General features: G+C 36.3%; 1 protein-coding gene across 4 annotated transcripts in view; it reads right to left on the bottom strand.

Moving 5' to 3' along the window:
• Positions 1-18123, bottom strand: part of LIN54 (lin-54 DREAM MuvB core complex component) — a 68103-nt gene that overhangs the window by 31570 nt on the left and 18410 nt on the right. For all 4 annotated transcript variants that reach the window (XM_068542763.1, XM_068542765.1, XM_068542762.1 and 1 more), the window contains exon 4: positions 11751-11893. In XM_068542763.1, the coding sequence (XP_068398864.1) occupies positions 11751-11893 (143 nt within the window). The remainder of the gene's footprint in view (positions 1-11750; positions 11894-18123) is intronic.

The raw sequence follows: 18123 nt of genomic DNA, 5'->3' as shown, positions 1-18123 counted from the left end.
GTGCAGAGTGTCTGCAAGAAAAAAAAGACAAAGCCAATTGGGAAAAATGTTTGTAACCACATTGATAACAAAGGAGTACTTTCCTTAATATGCCAAGCAAGCAAAAAAAAAGACAAACCACCCAAAGGGCATCAGAGTTCAGAAGAGGAGTCCAGAAGACACAAATATATGAACAATTTTTAAAAATACAGATCTATGTGAGACCTTTTAATCAGCTTGGCAAAGACTAAAAATGACTGATAAACAGGAGAGCACAGAAGTAGACCCATACAAATACAGTCAACTCATCTCTAAGGAACAAAGGAAATTCTATGGAGAAAGGATAGTCTTTTCAACAAATGGTGCTGGAACAACAGGACATCCACATGCAAAAAAGTGAATTTCAACACAAATCTTAACATCTGTCACATATGGATCATGGTCCTGAAACTATAAAACTAAACTATAAAGCTCCTGTACGATAACAGGAGAAAAATTAGGTTACCTTGGGTTTGGTGACGGCTTTTTAGATACAATACCAAAAGTACAGTCCGTGAAAGAGAAAGTTGGTAAGTCAAACTTCATTAAAATTAAAAATTTCTGCTTTGTAAAAGACACTGTTAAAAGAATAAAAAGACAAGCCAAAGACTGGGAGAAAATACCTGCAAAACACATGCTAAGGTCTAAAGATGTAGGAGCCATCTGAGTTCTATTCCAAAAACTCTCAAAACTAAACGGCACCATAGGGATGCAACCAGCAAACTCCAGGCTATGAAAAACTATAGGATATAAACAACCTGATGTTTTTTTTAAAGGCAAGAGGAAAAAAGGAAGATGAAGAAAGTAAGAGAAATATCAATCATTCACAAACTTATCTGAATCCCGAATTCAAACACAGTGTAAACATTTAAGATGACTGGGGAAATGTGAATTAACTAGGTATTTAATGGCATTAAAGGAATGTGGATAAGTTAAAAAAAAAAAAGTGTCCTTATCTTTTATATACATAAAGAAATATCTACAGATAAAATGACATGATTTACTTAAAAAAAAAAAAAAGTGGGAAGAGAGTTATAGATGATAACAAGATTAAGTGGATAATTCCAAAGTTGGATGAAGGGTACATGGGAGTTAATTTTACTATTCTAACTTTTTAAATATATTTTAAATTTCTATAGTAAAAAAGCTGTTAATAATACGGCAACAGGACCCCACAGGTATTCAAACAACATAATTATAAAAGCATAAAAACAAAACCAATATAATAACATAGAAAAGAAGTAAATTCTCAGTCATTTACTCCTTCTACTCCTTTATCCTGCCTAATGGGTGCTGACATGAGAAGTTATATACGTACAAAATAATTCAGGCGACAGAATCAATGGGACCTACAACCTGCAGTCACCTCAACTTTAACTCTTATCAATCTTACAACAACCTGTGTTAAAGTTTATCAGGAAAACAGATTCCCTTCACTTCAAACTGTACTCATTGGACCATCCTCTAACTCAAACATTTAAGAGCTTCACAGCAAAAGCAGAAGCTATCAACTTCTGAAACCTCTGTCCCAAAACTGTTCTCTCAACTTTCCAATACTGTCATTGCTCATATCACTTCTTGCCTGGATATTTGCAAAACAAATTAAAAATCAGCTTTATGATTCATCTCTACCTGCCTTGAATCTACCACACAAACACTGCCTAAGTAATTTTTTTGCAAACTTCACTTTCATACTTTTATTGTATCTCTTGCTGCCTTAGAAACATTTCATGAGTCTCCATTTAATGACAAAATTAAGTCTAAATTTGCTTGCTTTTGAAAATTATCCATAATCTAACCGTATCTTTTTATGTTCTCCATTCCCTGCAAAGGATTACTAATTCTAATCAGAGTAGTTGTCTTAGTACTCTGTATGTATGTACTCTCATATGTATACATATGTGTTCATCATATGTATTATTACCTCTAGTCCTTCACTCTTGTGGCTGACATCCACTCTAATTCTACCCATAAAAAACCCTTAGCTCAGGGATGCCTTCTCTAATCATCCCAACTGTGGTTGAATCCCCTTATATAGGATCTCATGCCATCACATGTCTTTTATAATTTTATATTTTTGTATATCATTTAATTCATTTCTGTCACATTCCCTTCCACACCTCCGTAGACCTTAGGTTCCACACGTCTATTTTTGCTCTCTTCTATTTCCCCAAAGAATACAGTCCCTAACACAGTGCAGGCATTGCTGAGTGGTGAATGAAGGAACATCAGGACTTCTCTTTTTCTTTTCTCTTTAGTTTCATACCACCTTGTCTATACCACACAACTTAGCACCTATTTCATTGTTCATTATTGTTTTACATGCATTGAATTTTGTCTGCCCAACCACTGTAAGCTCTTCCATAGTTCCCACAGCCTCAGCACACAGCACACATAGACCTCAATAAATATTGATAGCCACTCAAAAACGGAGAATGGAAGAGTGACTCTTTGTAACTGGAAATCTTCATTATTGTTCAGGCTTCCAGTTTCCTGCCTAACTAATGTCAACTACCTTTGTTAATATAGCACTACTAGGCTATATATGGATGATTACACTACAGACTGCTTATTGCTAACCAGAATCCATATTCTCTTCTGCTTCCTAGGCATACAGCCAGATTATATTTCCTAGGCTCCCTTGTAGTAAGGTAAGCCTACAAGACTGAGCTTTAGCTAGTGAAGTGAATGATGTAACATCCATCTGGTCTGGTCCATAAAAGCCTCCCAACATGTGCTTTTCCATGTCTTTTCCCTTCCAGTTGGCTGGAGTGGAGATAACCTTCGGGGAGACTGAGAACATCATTCAGTTTATTGTAATTTCTAGCCCACTATAAATACTAGCATTTACAAAATAAAACTGTCACATTACTTTTAAAAATGCATTCAATGGAATCAAATCAACATACTGATTTGATACTCACGAGTATCTATTATATTTTTAAAAATATAAACAAAGAACTCTTTAGCAGTCAGAAATTTATATTATTCCTTTTCCTCTGTGAACTTGTGTTTGAATTCCATATCCTCTAAAAATTTTATTCTAGTGTAACATTTTTATCCTTGAAATTCTTTTATCATAATTCTCTGAAACAAAAAGATGTATTTATGTAAAGCTCTAAGTGTTAAATAATTTTGTCTTGAGTTCATAATACAATTATTGTATACACTTAAAACAACAAATATATTACAAATTGTGATTATTACAATATAAAAAGACTTTATTGAAATGCATCTTTCAATAAGATGATCAGACTCATTTTAAAAGATTACTTCCTGGGGACTTCCCTGGTGGCACAGTGGTTGAGAGTCTGCCTGCCAGTGCAGGGGACACGGGTTCGAGCCCTGGCCTGGGAGGATCCCACATGCCGCGGAGCAACTAGGCCCGTGAGCCACAACTACTGAGCCTGCGCGTCTGGAGCCTGTGCTCCGCAACAAGAGAGGCCGCGATAGTGAGAGGCCTGCGCACCGCGATGAAGAGTGGCCCCCGCTCGCCGCAACTAGAGAAAGCCCTCGCACAGAAACGAAGACCCAACACAGCCAAAAATAAATAAATAAATAAATAAATTTAAAAAAAAAAAGATTACTTCCTGTATCCATAAATGAATATTTCATATCACTACAGAGTTTAGCATCAATTCTATTCCTGTGTTTTTATAAATACTGAAAAACATTATTTTCACAAATAAGTTTATATGAACAGAAGGATATTTATTGTAATAATATACATTAATACTTGGAATTCCTTCTGAGTTTTATACAAAAATCACATTGTATTCTACCATCAAAAATTATTTTTAATGATCTGTAAACTTACTTACGTCCTCCTTCAATTTATTAGGGAAAAAAAATTGGAAACTCTGAACTACAAGCAAAAGAATTAATAATTTGCAGTTGTTTGTTTCTCAGTTTCTAGGAAATATGTCATAAAGGCTTTTTACCAAAACCTATCAAATGACAGGTGCACTGTTTACCCTAATACATGCAGAAATAGGAAAAAAAATTTTTTAATTGTTAACTTCTTGAGGTGATAATAATGTTCTTTATCTTAACAGAGGTTGTTTTCGTTGCATAGATGTATGCAATTTAGCTGAAAACATCCAAATGTTTAAGATTTGCATATTTCAGTATATGTGAATTTTACCTCAAAAGGAAAAAGAAAACCCTCTAAACAAGTAGTGAATTCTAGTTAATGGTATGCTTGATGGAATATCTGGGGAGACATATACTGAACATGTGCAACTTACTCTGAAATGCATTTTAAAAATAAGATGATTAATGGATAGAGGGATGGGTAAATAAATGATGAAGCAACTATAGTAAAATGTTGAATCTAGAATTTAATTATAGAAGCTTTATAGAATTCTACCCAAGCTAAAAGATCTAAAAGTAGAAAGAGTTCAATAAGTTATACTGGTCATAGATTTCAGAGAAGTAAGAAACTTTTCTTGAACCATGTGTACATAGCTTATGCTCTGAAATTCCTTCCCTGGGAGTTAAGTACATTCTGCATCCTAAATGGCTATGTGATGATTCAATTACTTACCACAGGCAGGGCAAACAGGAAAGATCTGTTTGCCAAATAAGGCCAAAAAAGAAGAGCACCCCCCTGGGTAGAAGAGAAAAACTGACAAGAAGTATGTATAAGGTGTATTCAAGGATGTCCAGGATAATTTGCATAGACTCTTAAAAGAGTAGTATATTTTGAAGACGTATTCATGTTCATTATAAAGATAGGAAAAAAAAAAGAACCCATCAACATTACATAAAGTGTGACAGGCCTGACATTTTAGAAATACCTACTTACTCTAAGACCAAATTAGTGAGAAAGAAAGGGTTTTGAGGTTTCTAACCCTCAATTCTTTAATCCAATTTTCCAGGTCCCAAGCTCTGCAGACTTTTACCATTTTTGAACTTCAGTTATCCAAGAGTATAACTATCCTGAAGTCTTTCTGATCAGACTTGATATGAATCAACAGTCCAGCTTCACTCCTTGTGCTAAGTTATCTACCTTTCCTAGAATATAGTTTCCCCACCCTAGATGTATAAGCTTTAAAAAAAAAAAAAGCCCAGATGGCCATTCTAAAATGAAAGCTAGACTTAAAGATAACCTAGATGTTGCAACCATTAGATAAGGACTTTAAGATAACTACGATTAATTATGTTAACAGACCTAGTGGGAAACGAAGACAACGTGCAATGAACAGAGGGGAACTGCAGCAGAGAAATGGAAACTATAAAAAAGAGCCAAATGGAAATGCTAGAAATAGAGTAAACACAATGATCAGAGATGAAGAAGTCCTTCAATGGGCCCTTTAGTAGACTCCACGCAACTGAGGAAAGAACCAATTAATTTGAAGATAGGTCAGTAGAAATTATCCAAGCTGAAACACAAAGAAAAAGGAGTTGGGCGGGGGGGGGGGGGGGGGGGGGGGCAGAACAGAGCATCTAAGAGCTACGGAACTATCTCAGTCTAACATTTTTGAAACTGGAGTTCTAGAATGAAAAGAAAGAATGAGGCAGAAGAAGATCTGAAGAGATACGGTCAAAAGTTTTCCAAAAATAAAAGACAATAAATCACAGGTCTGAGAAGCCTTTAAAATCAAGACAAATATATATTTTAAAAAGAAAAGAACAACAACAAAACAGACATCTGGACACATAATAGTCAAATGACAGAAATCCAAATATAAAGAGAAAATCTTGACGGCAGCTAGGAAAAGAAAAAAAAAAGACATTATATACAGGGAGAAAATAGACAAAAATTACAACATTATTTCTCAGCAGAAATTATGCAATCTAGAAGTCAATGAAGTGACATTTTTAAAGTATGGGGAAAACTGACAACCAAAAATCTTTTACCTAGCAGAAATATCTTTCAAAAATAATGGCAAAATAAGACTTCTTCAGGCAAACAAAAGCTGAAAGAATTTCTTATAAGCAGATTTTCATTAAAAGAAACATCAAAGAAAGTTCTTTAGGGAAGAGTTTGATACCAGACAGAGACCGGGGCCTACATAAAGAAAGCATATGTAGGATTCAGTTCAAATGAAAACAAACACAGGATTTGTTTTTCTTAATTTTTAATCATTTTAAAAGATAATTCTGTGTAAAGCAAAAACACTAGAATCTATTATGGAGTTTATAACATGTAAAAGTAAAATGTTTAACAATGACAGCTCAAAGGATGGGAGGGAGGAATTGGGAGCACTCTATATAAGGTTCTTACCCTACACGAAGGGATATAAATTTGAAGGTAGACTGTGATAAGTCAAAAATTTATATTTGACTCGAGAGCAACCAAAAAAAAAAAATTAAAGTATAACATGCCAATAGTGCAGGTAAAATAGAATCATAAAAAATACTCAATTCGCCCCCAAAAAAAAGCAGAAAAAGAGGCACCTCCCTGCTGGTTCAGTGCGTAGGACTCCCCGCTCCCAATGTAGGGGGCCCAGGTTCCATCCGAGGTCGGGGAACTGGATCCCGCATGCTGCAACTAAAAAGCCCACATATCGCAACTAACAAGTCCTTGTACCACAACTAAAGATCCTGCATGCTGCAACTAAGACCCAGCACAGACAAAATAAAAAAATAAAAAAATAATAAATTGTAAATAAACAAATATTAAAAAAAGAAAGAAAGAAAAAGAACAGATGGGAAAAAGAAAAAGTAACTAGTAAGATGGAAGATTTAAAATCAATCATAACAAAACTTTATTAAGTGTAAAAGCCTAGAAATATTGATTTTTTTATACTGACCACATATCTAATCATCTTTTTTTATATTGACCACATATATAACCATCAATTAAATTTATACATTAATTCTAATAGTTCAATAGCAGATTCTTATATTTTACACATATATTATAATGTAAATTGTGACAAATTTTTACTTTCTTTTGAAGCTCTATGCCACTTATTTCTTTTTCTTGCCTTACTGCATTAACTCAGAGCTGCAGTAGAAATGAACAAGTGTTGAAAGTGGGTATCTTTGTTCAACATTCACCATTACATGAAGTTTGATGTATTTGTCCTCATTTTCAAGTTACAAAAGTATTTATTTTTACTGTTTCAAGTAGTTTTAACTAGAATGAAGGCTGGCTATTTTCACAATTTTTCTGCATGTATTGAGATTGTCAAATAATTATTTTTTCCTATTAATGTTGGGAATTAAATGGATAGATTTTTTTTAATGTCAAACCATTGTACTTCTGAAATAAACTAAAATATGCCATGAAAAAAAAAATACTAAAAGGCAAGAATAAGATTACAGGACAAAAGATACATTAAATGTCCGAAACTAGAAGATAACAGTATTACTGAAATCTGAAGTAAAAAGAAAGCAAACCTTGCAGAATTGTGCTTTCATTAGCTTAATACTTATTTGCATGTCTAATAAATACTTAAGAAAACTGAGGATTACTTTAGAAAATAAATATAATGGAAGAAATCTGCCCCAAAAGACAACTACAATATCAAGTAAATTGAGAAAACATTAGATGTGCCCGACTTTCCACAAGGAACCTGGTAACATTAGTTTCAAAGATGGAGAAGAGAGTGAGCATGGTCTGCAAAGTGTAATGAGAACAAGCAAGGAAGACACTTACTCCCTAGGCCCCCTTTCCAGGCTCGATGATATAAAGGGCTGAAGGAGAGTCATCACTTAAGAGGTCTGCAGGGGAAGCAGTACCATTGGGAAGAGTCAGGTATCCATTAGAGTAAGAAAATAAAAGGAATATTCAGCAAAGAGGTTGAGGATTTGGGGGATTATTTTGCTTATGAACTCCAAATAGGGCACAGTGGAAGGATTTTAAGAGTTGGGGATGGGTGGTGGGTAACGGGACAGAAGATACTGACAACTTTAAGGAGATTAGATGTGGGAAATGAAAGGTAATCTAGGAGTCTGGGCCTTTTGATGGTACCCTGTATAAACAGGAACAAATAATGAGAGAAGTCCTGGCAGATTCAAGGCAGATGGTGGTCAGACTGTGAGTGCTGGCAGGGAAGGAAGAATGGGTGCTTGAGGTTTCCTTTTGACCACTTTTGATCAATGGGAGCAAGGACATCTCCAGCAAATCCTTACTTTTTAGTCTTTTTCTTAATTGACATTTCTATGACATTTGAAATTGTAGACCGGCATCATTCTTGAAACCATCCTCCCTTCTCATTTTTTTAAGTTTCTCATACTTCCTCTCTTATCATTCCTTCTCTTCCACTGGCTCTTTTCTTCTGCTAACTCTTAATATTCTGTGGTTCAGTCCTGCTTTTCTTTTCACTCCACACACAACCGCATGCTCCCTGGTTAAATTCATCTATCCACATAGTTTTAGCCACTGCCTATATTCAGCTTCCTAAGGGACATCCTCCTCTAGACAAGCAGTGGGTACTTCCATGACAAACATCTCCAAGAACTGAACAATATCTCTTTGCCCGAACCAGCCATGCCTTCTGTATTTCCTCTCTAGTATGAAAGGATAACGGGATGTTTTCTCCGATCTTAAAATGTGGCTCTAGTGAAACCCCCAAAGCTGAGAACTACAAATGATAAACTCCTCTACACTCTAAAAAGAACAACACATCCATGCCAGAGTTGCTAAAAGACAGCATCTCTATCATCCACCTCCCACCTACTGAAAATGAAACAAAACAAGATTAGAAACAGAAGTGAATTCATAAACATAGAGAATGCTAGGGCTTTACAACCTTAATGAGAACAAAAGCAGGGGTTCTCCAAGAAAACCTCTGGGACAGACTGGGTGATAACTACAAGAAGGGAAACTGACATCTGAATCTTTGGCTGGCAACATACTGAGATAAAGAAACTCTTGAAAGCCCAGAAGAACCTGACGTATCCCCAGGAGTTTAGGCCATATGTGAACACAGAAACTGGTCCCAGCCTGGAGAATTCTGAAAGCAAGAGGTTGGATGGAGCTTCAAGATGGCAGAGCAAGGACTCAAGAGGACAGCAGTTAGATGAGCTACACGTCTACCACTGGGTTCTATAGGTTTCCCATTAGCCAAATACAACAGATGCTGCAGAAGGGCTAATGCATCTCAGTAGGCCAAAGACATGTGCCTTCTTGAGGAAGGAGACTCAGCAGTAACAGGCTATAGGTGGACTACAGGAGGGAAGAGATAGTTAGAAGCCTGCCAAAGGCAGCTGGAGTGTGCACCATAAAAGGGACCTGGGCAATGTGGGCATACCACTCGGGCCTCCAAAAACCATCCTAAATGCACAAGTCTAAAAGGCCACACTTGGACACCTGCCACACAGAGGACATTGGCAATTGGATTACAATACTCCCAGTCACATAAAACTTTGTCCTTTCTCTTCTAATTTTCCTTCCAATCAGAAGCCAAAAGCAGAAAGAAGGAAGAATAAGAAGAGTGAAGAAACAGATAATACTCCTCTACTGCATGGTCCCTGAGTCATGATTAGGTCTGAGTTACAGCCATGCAACTGGATGTAAGGTTTGAAGTAGACTTTTCACACCTTTGAATTTAATCATCAAAATAAGGCTTGTTCTTATAGTAAAAACGACATCTTGTCAAGAGCCAGGGAAGGAAGATTCAACATGACATGGCTAAAGTCAAGGATAAGAGAAAAATAAAGCTAGTTCTTATTTGTATGCCATCAGATATAGCCCACATACCAGTCCACAGTGCCACCATCTACTGTGTTCTTCAGGTTAGGAATCTAGGAGTCATCGCTTAGGTTCTCCCCCTCCCTAATACCCTGACATCCAGTCATTATGTCTTAAACCTCTTTCAACACGTCTCTTCTTCCTAGCCCCTTAGCTACTAGTCTAGCTCAAATGTGAAGTACTAAAATACTCTCATTTAGTGATTTTCTACCCTGGCCTACACTTTAAATTTTTTAAATATTAAATCTAATACTTAGACCCCAACCTAGAGACTGATTTAAGTGGGATCAGGTGGAGGCCAGCCGGGAGTTTTTTCGAGAGGTCTCCAGGTGCTTCCAAAGTGTAGCCAAGGTTGAGAATAACTAACCCAACTGGTCTCTTCTAGAATCCAGCCTTACCTTCCTCCAAACTATCTTTCATTATGCTACAGAGTCATCTTTTTTGAAATGCAAATCTCATATTATCCTAGAGCAGTTGTTTTTAATCTAGGCTACTCATTATAATCACTTAGCGTTAAAAAATCCTATACCAGGCCAAACTCCAGACCAATTAAAACAGAGTCTTTGGGGATAAGAACCAGGCATTGGTATTTATTAAAGCTCCCCAGGTGATTCCAATGTGCAGACAAGGTTGAGAACCACTGTCCTAGAAACAACGGGAAGTCACAGAAAGTCTTTAAGAACAGTAAAATCCAAACTCCCCTGAGGGTAACGAAACCTTCCATCTAACTTCAGCACCCTCGGCTCTCACACTACCAAAGCAATGTAGCTCCCTACACTACCCTTTTACACGGGGCCACGCTTTTACTTTTGTGTAAAGTATTATCTCAATTTGGAAAGCTCCTATGCTCACCCATAGCTAAGGCCCAAACCACCTTTAAGGTTAAGACCTTTCAGGAACAGCATCCTTTGTATAACCCTCCTCCGACAGACACAACAGGGCTCTTCAATCCACCTGTGACGGTTATGATTCTGTAGGGCAGTTCTTATTGTTTAACTCTAACTTCCCTACTGAACTACCTGAAATTTAAAACTTATCTTATTCATGCTTTTATCCCCAGTGCCTATCACTATGCAGAGCACATAGTGAGCACTCAAATATCTGTTGAATTCATTCCATTTAAGTAGATAATTATCTGTATTATCATGCAGGTAGAATCCCATTTTAATAAACTGTAACAGACATCATATTTATACACTATAGTCAAGTCTCATTAAAACAGAAACCAACAGTTAGACTTTTTAAACATGTAAGGCAAACGTGTAATGTTTGCTCTACTCATGAATAGTAGCAAATTAAGGAAAAAGGCAGGTACAAAGGGCAGTGTGTTTCCAGAATCGCAAGGGTGGCACCTTACAGAATAATGATGCTTGGCTTTCCACCTGAATATGTCCTTTAAGACATACTTGTTCCAAAATGTTATGCTGGTATAATGACATCTGTATGTTTTAGGAAAGTGAGCTAAGACTACTTAACTTGACCTAAAATGACAGGTACTTTGCCTCCTTAAAAAGAAAACAAATTATGACAAGCTTTCAAATGCTTTGAATGAGTTGTGTTAAGCCTAAAAAACCCGAATGATATGATCACCAGCATTTGATGGCAATTTCTAGTACTATGGGTACTCTGTTACCCAGCAAAAGCTCAGCTCTCCATAAAATCAAGGACAGCTTAAGCAGAAGACACCGAATATTTTATTTTTTAAAAAGTTACATTTAACATTTTATATTTATAGAGTCACTATATATGTGACTGACCCAAAGACAATAATTTTGCACAAGTATTAACTGAAGAGGAACCAAACACCTACATAATGTACCTCGTTCAGAAGATTTACATTGTACCCACATTCACAAGGGCCATTAAAATAATCTTAGCATGCAAAATGATAACTGTGTAACTATGCGTTCAGGGTAAGTTTTTTATCTGTCGTACATCCTTGATTACTAAATTAATCCGATATTCACCAAATACCTATTAACTGTTTGGGAATATATTAAAACTGAAGTATCTGAAGTGACTAGTAAGAAAATAAAGTCATTAACCACAATACTTGGCGTTTGTGGCTAATTTTTTTTTTTTTTACCTTATTTGGCGATTTCAAAGGTGAGATGGCTATTTTATTTGGTGTCTGTGTTGTAGAATTTAAAGTTGATCCAATAACACCACTTTCAGATATTGTTATGGTCTTTGATGGAGTCCCGGGAGTAGACTGTGAAAGAACCCTACCTGCAAATGAGAGGCAGCACATCAGTTTGACTCTTTTCAATAATCATATAAAAATGTATTTGATGATGATTTATACCCACAAGGACTGTAGTATATGTGTTCAATATTTCATACGCAGCCACTTATGAACTGAAACACTTAAGTAGGTCCTTCTGCCTAGGCAGAAGGAAACAAAACAATGCTTCTTAGTAACACTTAGTATTTTAATACCACCTTATGAAAGTCCACGAAAACACTTCTGCTCACATTCTCATCAATACTGCTTTGTGTTTTGTTTGTTTTTTTGGCCACACCGCTCGGCTTGTGGGATCTTAGTTTCCCAACCAGGGACTGAACCAGAGCCCTCGGTAGTGAAAGCGCCGAGTCCTAACCATTGGATTGCCAGGGAATTCCCTCATCTATAGTGTTAGGTTATATCTATAAGAAAATAGGCTCAGGACAACTAAGGAACAAGTCCTGTGTAACACAGCTCCTCAAAGTTAGGACTTGAATCCAAGTCTTAAAACTTCAGTCTCTGTTCTCTACTATACCTCAGCTTCTTCTCTTTGAACTGAAACCATTCAGGATACAATTTAAGTCCACATCTATAAAACAGATAGTCACTGAACTAACTTGAACACTGGTTTAATACTGTCTCATTTTAGTCTGCCAAAAGGGAAAAAAAAAATTCTTCTAGCTGTCCTGGCCAGATTCCAACAAGAATGCTGTGTTCCCTTCTGGAAATATCCTTCAGGAACAACACAGAAAAACTATAGTGTGTCTGGATGGCTTATGGAATTGGAAATCATATCACAAGGAGTTGAAATATTGAATTTTTATCCTAGGTGAGAGAGGAATACAAAGACATGACACAGCTCCAAATTCCTGAAAGACTGTGTGATACTGCCATTCACCATTCTGGCGCCAACCTCCTCCCCTTCCATTCTGGGCACACGGTAGGACTGCCCTTCCTACCCGTCCCTGGTGCTCCCTGTGGCTAGATTAGGGCCATACGACTAGTTCTGACCAAGAAATTATGAGTAGAAGTGATGTGTGTCATTTCTGGGTCAGAACATTTACTGCCTATGCAAGACCTTCCAAAGCTCTCTTTTCCTCACCGCGTCTGAGACGGTGGCTCATCCATCAGCCGGGGTCCTTGAGGGACCATGATGAGAAGAGCCCCCTTTCTAACCCACAGTAGACATGCAGATAACCATGAAGTATGAATACAAAATAAAATTTGTGTTTTTTTAAACTTCTGAGATTTAAAGACTGTTTATTATGGCAGAGAACCAAGACTGTCCTGATTGAGCCACGCTGTCAAGTTGAAGGATTAGAACCACTCTGTATCCATCAGATGCACACACTAATATACAGAAACAGAAAATTTTCAGTTAAGCAGTAAGAAAGAACTTCTAACAAAAATTTCCAATTGAAACGACTGTTTCTTTATGAGTGCGTTTCTAGTCACTGAAGGTGTTCAAAACAGATGCTGGATAATCAAATCCACTGGCTGAAGAGGAACTCCAAGCACTCAAGAAACAGAGAAGGTAGATAACTAAATTATCTCTAAAATCCCTTTAGATGCTATGATTTAACTTACAGATACAGTTAGAGATGAAAGAGAGAGGGAGAGATGAAGAGAAAAAGGGAAAAAGAGAAAAAAAAGAAGGGTCTTACCCTTCAAACAAAAATAGAGAACTAGCATGTAAGAGTTTCAGGGCTGTTTTTTTTCCTAATAACAATGCGACAGTATACTTTTTTTTTTTTTTTTAAATGAATCAAGTTTTGTCTGACACATGAATTTTTAAAATATTTTAAATATGTTTTTTCAATTTCTTTTAGTACACGATTACATTTTATATTATTGACATATTCCTTAATGAATTTCAGTTGAGAGTTTTGCTAGGGTTTTTTTAGGCTGAATTACATCATAACTAAATAAGTCAATTCTATATAAACTAAATGAATCTATATCAAATATTTTTAGAAGGGCACCCTCAAATTTGGAGCCTGCCTGAAGTAGCATGTTTGTCTGTTCTGGTTTCCAAAACTAATACCTCTGCGATAAGCCTAAAGCCCCAACAATCATTATTTTAAGAAAAGAAACTACCAATAAAGACACATTTTCATAAAATGATCATCATTTACAGTTATTACTATAATTTCTTATTTGTTAAGCATTACATACATCTCAGAAAACATACACATAAAAATCCTCTATTCCTGAGGATAACTGATACCAGAAAAAGGCCACTTCAAGTGAATTACATTTAAAACAAGGACAAAAATTTCATTGTAAATAACAAAAAAAAAACCCCTAAAACTAAAACTTTTTTTGCTTATATTTAACAAAAATTCAGTTTATAATTATAACTATACTATCTCTTAGAATGAACTGTTTAATTTGAGGGGGAGAGGATTCTTCTGAAAATTAGTAATGACAGCACCATGACAGATTCTGTTTGATGGGCGCAACATGATGATACAGAAGATTATTTCTGCCAAAATATTTTAGGATTTCATCAATTTTCCCAAGAACCCTCTATATCCTTTAAAATTCAAATTATTCTTTTTTGAAGGGCCACTTGTTTTTCATCCACATAGCATTTCTCTTGATTAATCTCCAAATCCCTGTTTATCCTTGGCTCCACAGACAGATTCAAGAAAGTATACAAGTTATACAGTTTCACCTTGAAATCAATTTGCAAAGCATTTTACACTCTACTGTCAGGTATTCTCCAAGAATCAAAAGAGACATAACCAAAAAACTACAGATGGGACAGCCTGGGGGCAGAGAGCTAGCTTATCGGAGCCAGGACTAATTCTATAAGAGATTAATTCATTAGTGAATATTTTCACATTGATGGAGTTTGCTCTGCTATAGCAGCAACCTTGTACCTTGGGAGCTCTGATAATGAGGACCTCTGTACCTCACTTAACCACCTCAAAAGTCATGTGAAGTGGTTGGTATCAACATTTTACAGAAAGGAGTAAGATGAACAGAAAATATATTTACCCAAGATCACAGAAAAAATGAATAGAAGACCCGTAACTAAAACCCAAGAATCCTAATAGCTCCTCCCAGACACCACACTGCCTCCGTGATATACACATTCACTCAACAATACACATTCACTGAACCACATCTATGTGCTAGAAACTGTGCTAGGTATCGGAGAGTCATAAAAAGCCAGTCATAAAAGGACAAATACTGTACGATTCCACTTACACGAGATACATGGAAAAGTCAAATTGACAGAGACAGTCTCTGCTAGGGGCTGGGGGAAGGAAGGAATTGGGAAGCTATTGTTTAACGCATACAAAGATTTAGTTTTGCAATGTGAAAAAAGTCCTAGAGACGGACAGTGGTGATGGTTGCACAACAACGTGAATGTACTTAACACCACCAGTGGTTAAAATGGTCAACTTTATGTTATGTGTATTTATCACAATTTTTAAAAAAATAATTAATCTTTAAAAACTAGATGGCAAACAAAATCCAGAATTACTATTAAGAAAAATCTTAAGTGTAATAGGGGAGACAGACAGACAAGGAAACCAAGTATTACAACATACCATGACTAATGGAAACATTAAAAGCCAGTGTGAAATTTAACAGAAGTCTGATTAAAGTTAAGTATTTGGTAGGTATAACCAAGTTTTATGGAAATATATAGGAGATGGTCAGAGAAAAGAGAACCTAACTAAACCTAGGGATCAAAAACTTCCAAGACAGGTGGAGATAATCCAAAGATAAAATGGATGAGTCAGCCATAAGGAAAGCAAAAAAAGTCATTTCAGGTAAAAGCAACAGTGCCAAGAGCCTAAGTTCTGAGAGAACATGGGCCATTTGGTGATCTCTTGAAATAAGGTGTATCAGTAGGTCTGGAGCTAATACGAGGTGAAAATGAAAAAGGTATGTGTTATATGATAAATGACTTTAATGTTAAGAAAGCTCTGGCATTTGAACTTATTCCTGAAGGATTAAGGCCAAGAAATGGATATGGCCAAGAAAATTTAAGCAAGGGTGTGACAAGATCATATTTGCATTTTAGAAAAATTGATTTTATATAAACACTAAGCTCATCTTGATTAAAAGACAGAAAAAGATACCCGTCTTCCATGAAAAGCCCAAAGGCCATTAAAAAGCAGTCTAAATGTAATTTGAAAGATCATTAGCTATAATATAAAGATAATGGAACCTCCTTGTGATAAGACAATTCAGCAGGAGAGCTACTTTGGTGGTTTAAAATTTGGCTTACGTGAATTTAAAAAGCTATAAACTACTAGTTAACAGTAGAAATTATCCCTCCAAACTGAACTTAATGCCAACAGTTCTAGTGAAATTTAATAGAAGTCTATCTCTATGCATTTTGGGAGGGCTAATAAGTCTGTCTGTAATTAAAAGGTGAAGCTATGATTAGTGTGCAACACACTGTAAATCACCCAAAGACCCAGCAATGACACCCATTATACTCAAAATGTAAGAGAGGTGAAATCTTGACATTACCAAATATTCACTCAGACACTTCTGCAAAACCACAATTATTTACCATACAATTCCCCTTCGCCCCTACATAATTAAAAGTTTTAAGGGACTCTCTCAAACTCAAAAACAGTAAAGAACATTGCACTGAGACATTCCTCCTCGTTAACCACCTCTACCCACCCAACCTCCTAAGGGTCTGGTGGTCCCTTTATCATCAACATATCCAAGCCTTATTCACTTTCAGCCAACTAAAGCCCACTTCCTGAAGCAGCTCTAAATCCAAACCCTGTCCAGTTTTTCCTCTGGGGCCATACCTATCTCCCATGACAGCCCTCTAGATACGAGCATCCTATACCATCCCAAATCTCTACTGAAGGCCAAAAGAAAAAGAGAACATTCACTCACCCAACACTGCCCTCAAACTACAATCTCCCCATGCCTTCTCTCACTTGCTAAACAGAGAAGCTTCCCTATATATTATAATTCAAAGCCTAGGAAAATGATAATTTCACTGCCACTGACTTCAGAGCTGCCTACTGCTATACTGTCTGTAAATTTATCAAAGACAGTAGGAGGTGGTTTTAATACATATCCCAGGGATGGTTAATTAACATTTGAAGTACCTTCATCAAGAATACACATTCTAGAAATGGGTAATTAGCATTTGAAAGTCTCTAGTCAAAGTCTACCACCCAGAGGTGCTTCCATAAGCTATTAGAACAGTGGAAATTAAAAATGAGCTCCTAAATGGTGAAAGGAGTAATGTTAGTATAGCTCTGAATTAAAGACCAGTCACCACAGCTGTGTGATTTTCTCCAGAAGTACTGAGGTGCTTGCCAGGCAAGAAGAAATAAGAGAGTCGGGCTTAACCAAGCCATTACAGAAAGAGAGAGTGAAAAGAGAATCAATGGTGTTTTCAGGGAGCAATAATGATGGGTCATGAACTTCATGCTGAGTAAGAAGGAATTTGAGGACTGGAAAGGGATTATTAATGAGAAAGTGGAAGAGTTAATGGATCAGAGATTTCAAAGTGAAAGAATTACTAGATTGGAAGTACAAAGGCAGATAAACTAGAATAATAAAGAGTGAAAACCTCAACGTCAAGATTTCTGAGGTGTTATTGGTGATGACATATTTTAAAAGTATATAATAAAAGAGAACTGGGCCACACTGAGGAATTTGCTGGTAAAAGTAATATAACAAAAATTCTGTTCTCACTTAAGTAATTATTATCATTGTGATAATTTTCTGTTTCATAGAGAACTGCATACAGAGAATATTAAAATACTGAAACCAAAAATTCAAACAGAAACCATGAAATACTATACTCTCACATATATTACTTTAAACCTAATAGACTTATTAGCATGTGCTCTACAGACAAATTGCCTGGATTCAAATTCCAACTTGGCCATTTACTAGCTGAGTGCCTGTTTCCACATTGGCAAAATGGGGATGTTATTAGTACCTACCCCATAGGATTGCCAGAGGATTATATATGTCACTCTATGTAAAGAGCTAAGAATAGCGTGGAGGCCATAGCAAACACTATATAAATGTTAGCTAGCATTATCAGAGTCTGAGACTTCACTACTTTAAAGGTATACCAAAAATGAAAGAGGCTAAAGTAATGGACTGATTTTGAGATAAGGCATTTTGCTTGAAGGATACATTTAATAGGTGTAACATTTCTTACGAACCAGTTTGATTTATAGTAATAAGCACTAAAACATTTCAAGGTGGTAGAACAGCCTTTTTT

The sequence above is a fragment of the Eschrichtius robustus genome, chromosome 4 (genome assembly GCF_028021215.1).
Source record: "Eschrichtius robustus isolate mEscRob2 chromosome 4, mEscRob2.pri, whole genome shotgun sequence".
Classification (NCBI taxonomy): domain Eukaryota; kingdom Metazoa; phylum Chordata; class Mammalia; order Artiodactyla; family Eschrichtiidae; genus Eschrichtius; species Eschrichtius robustus.
Note: the sequence above shows the minus strand (reverse complement) of the source record. Positions and strands in the feature narration are given on the sequence as shown.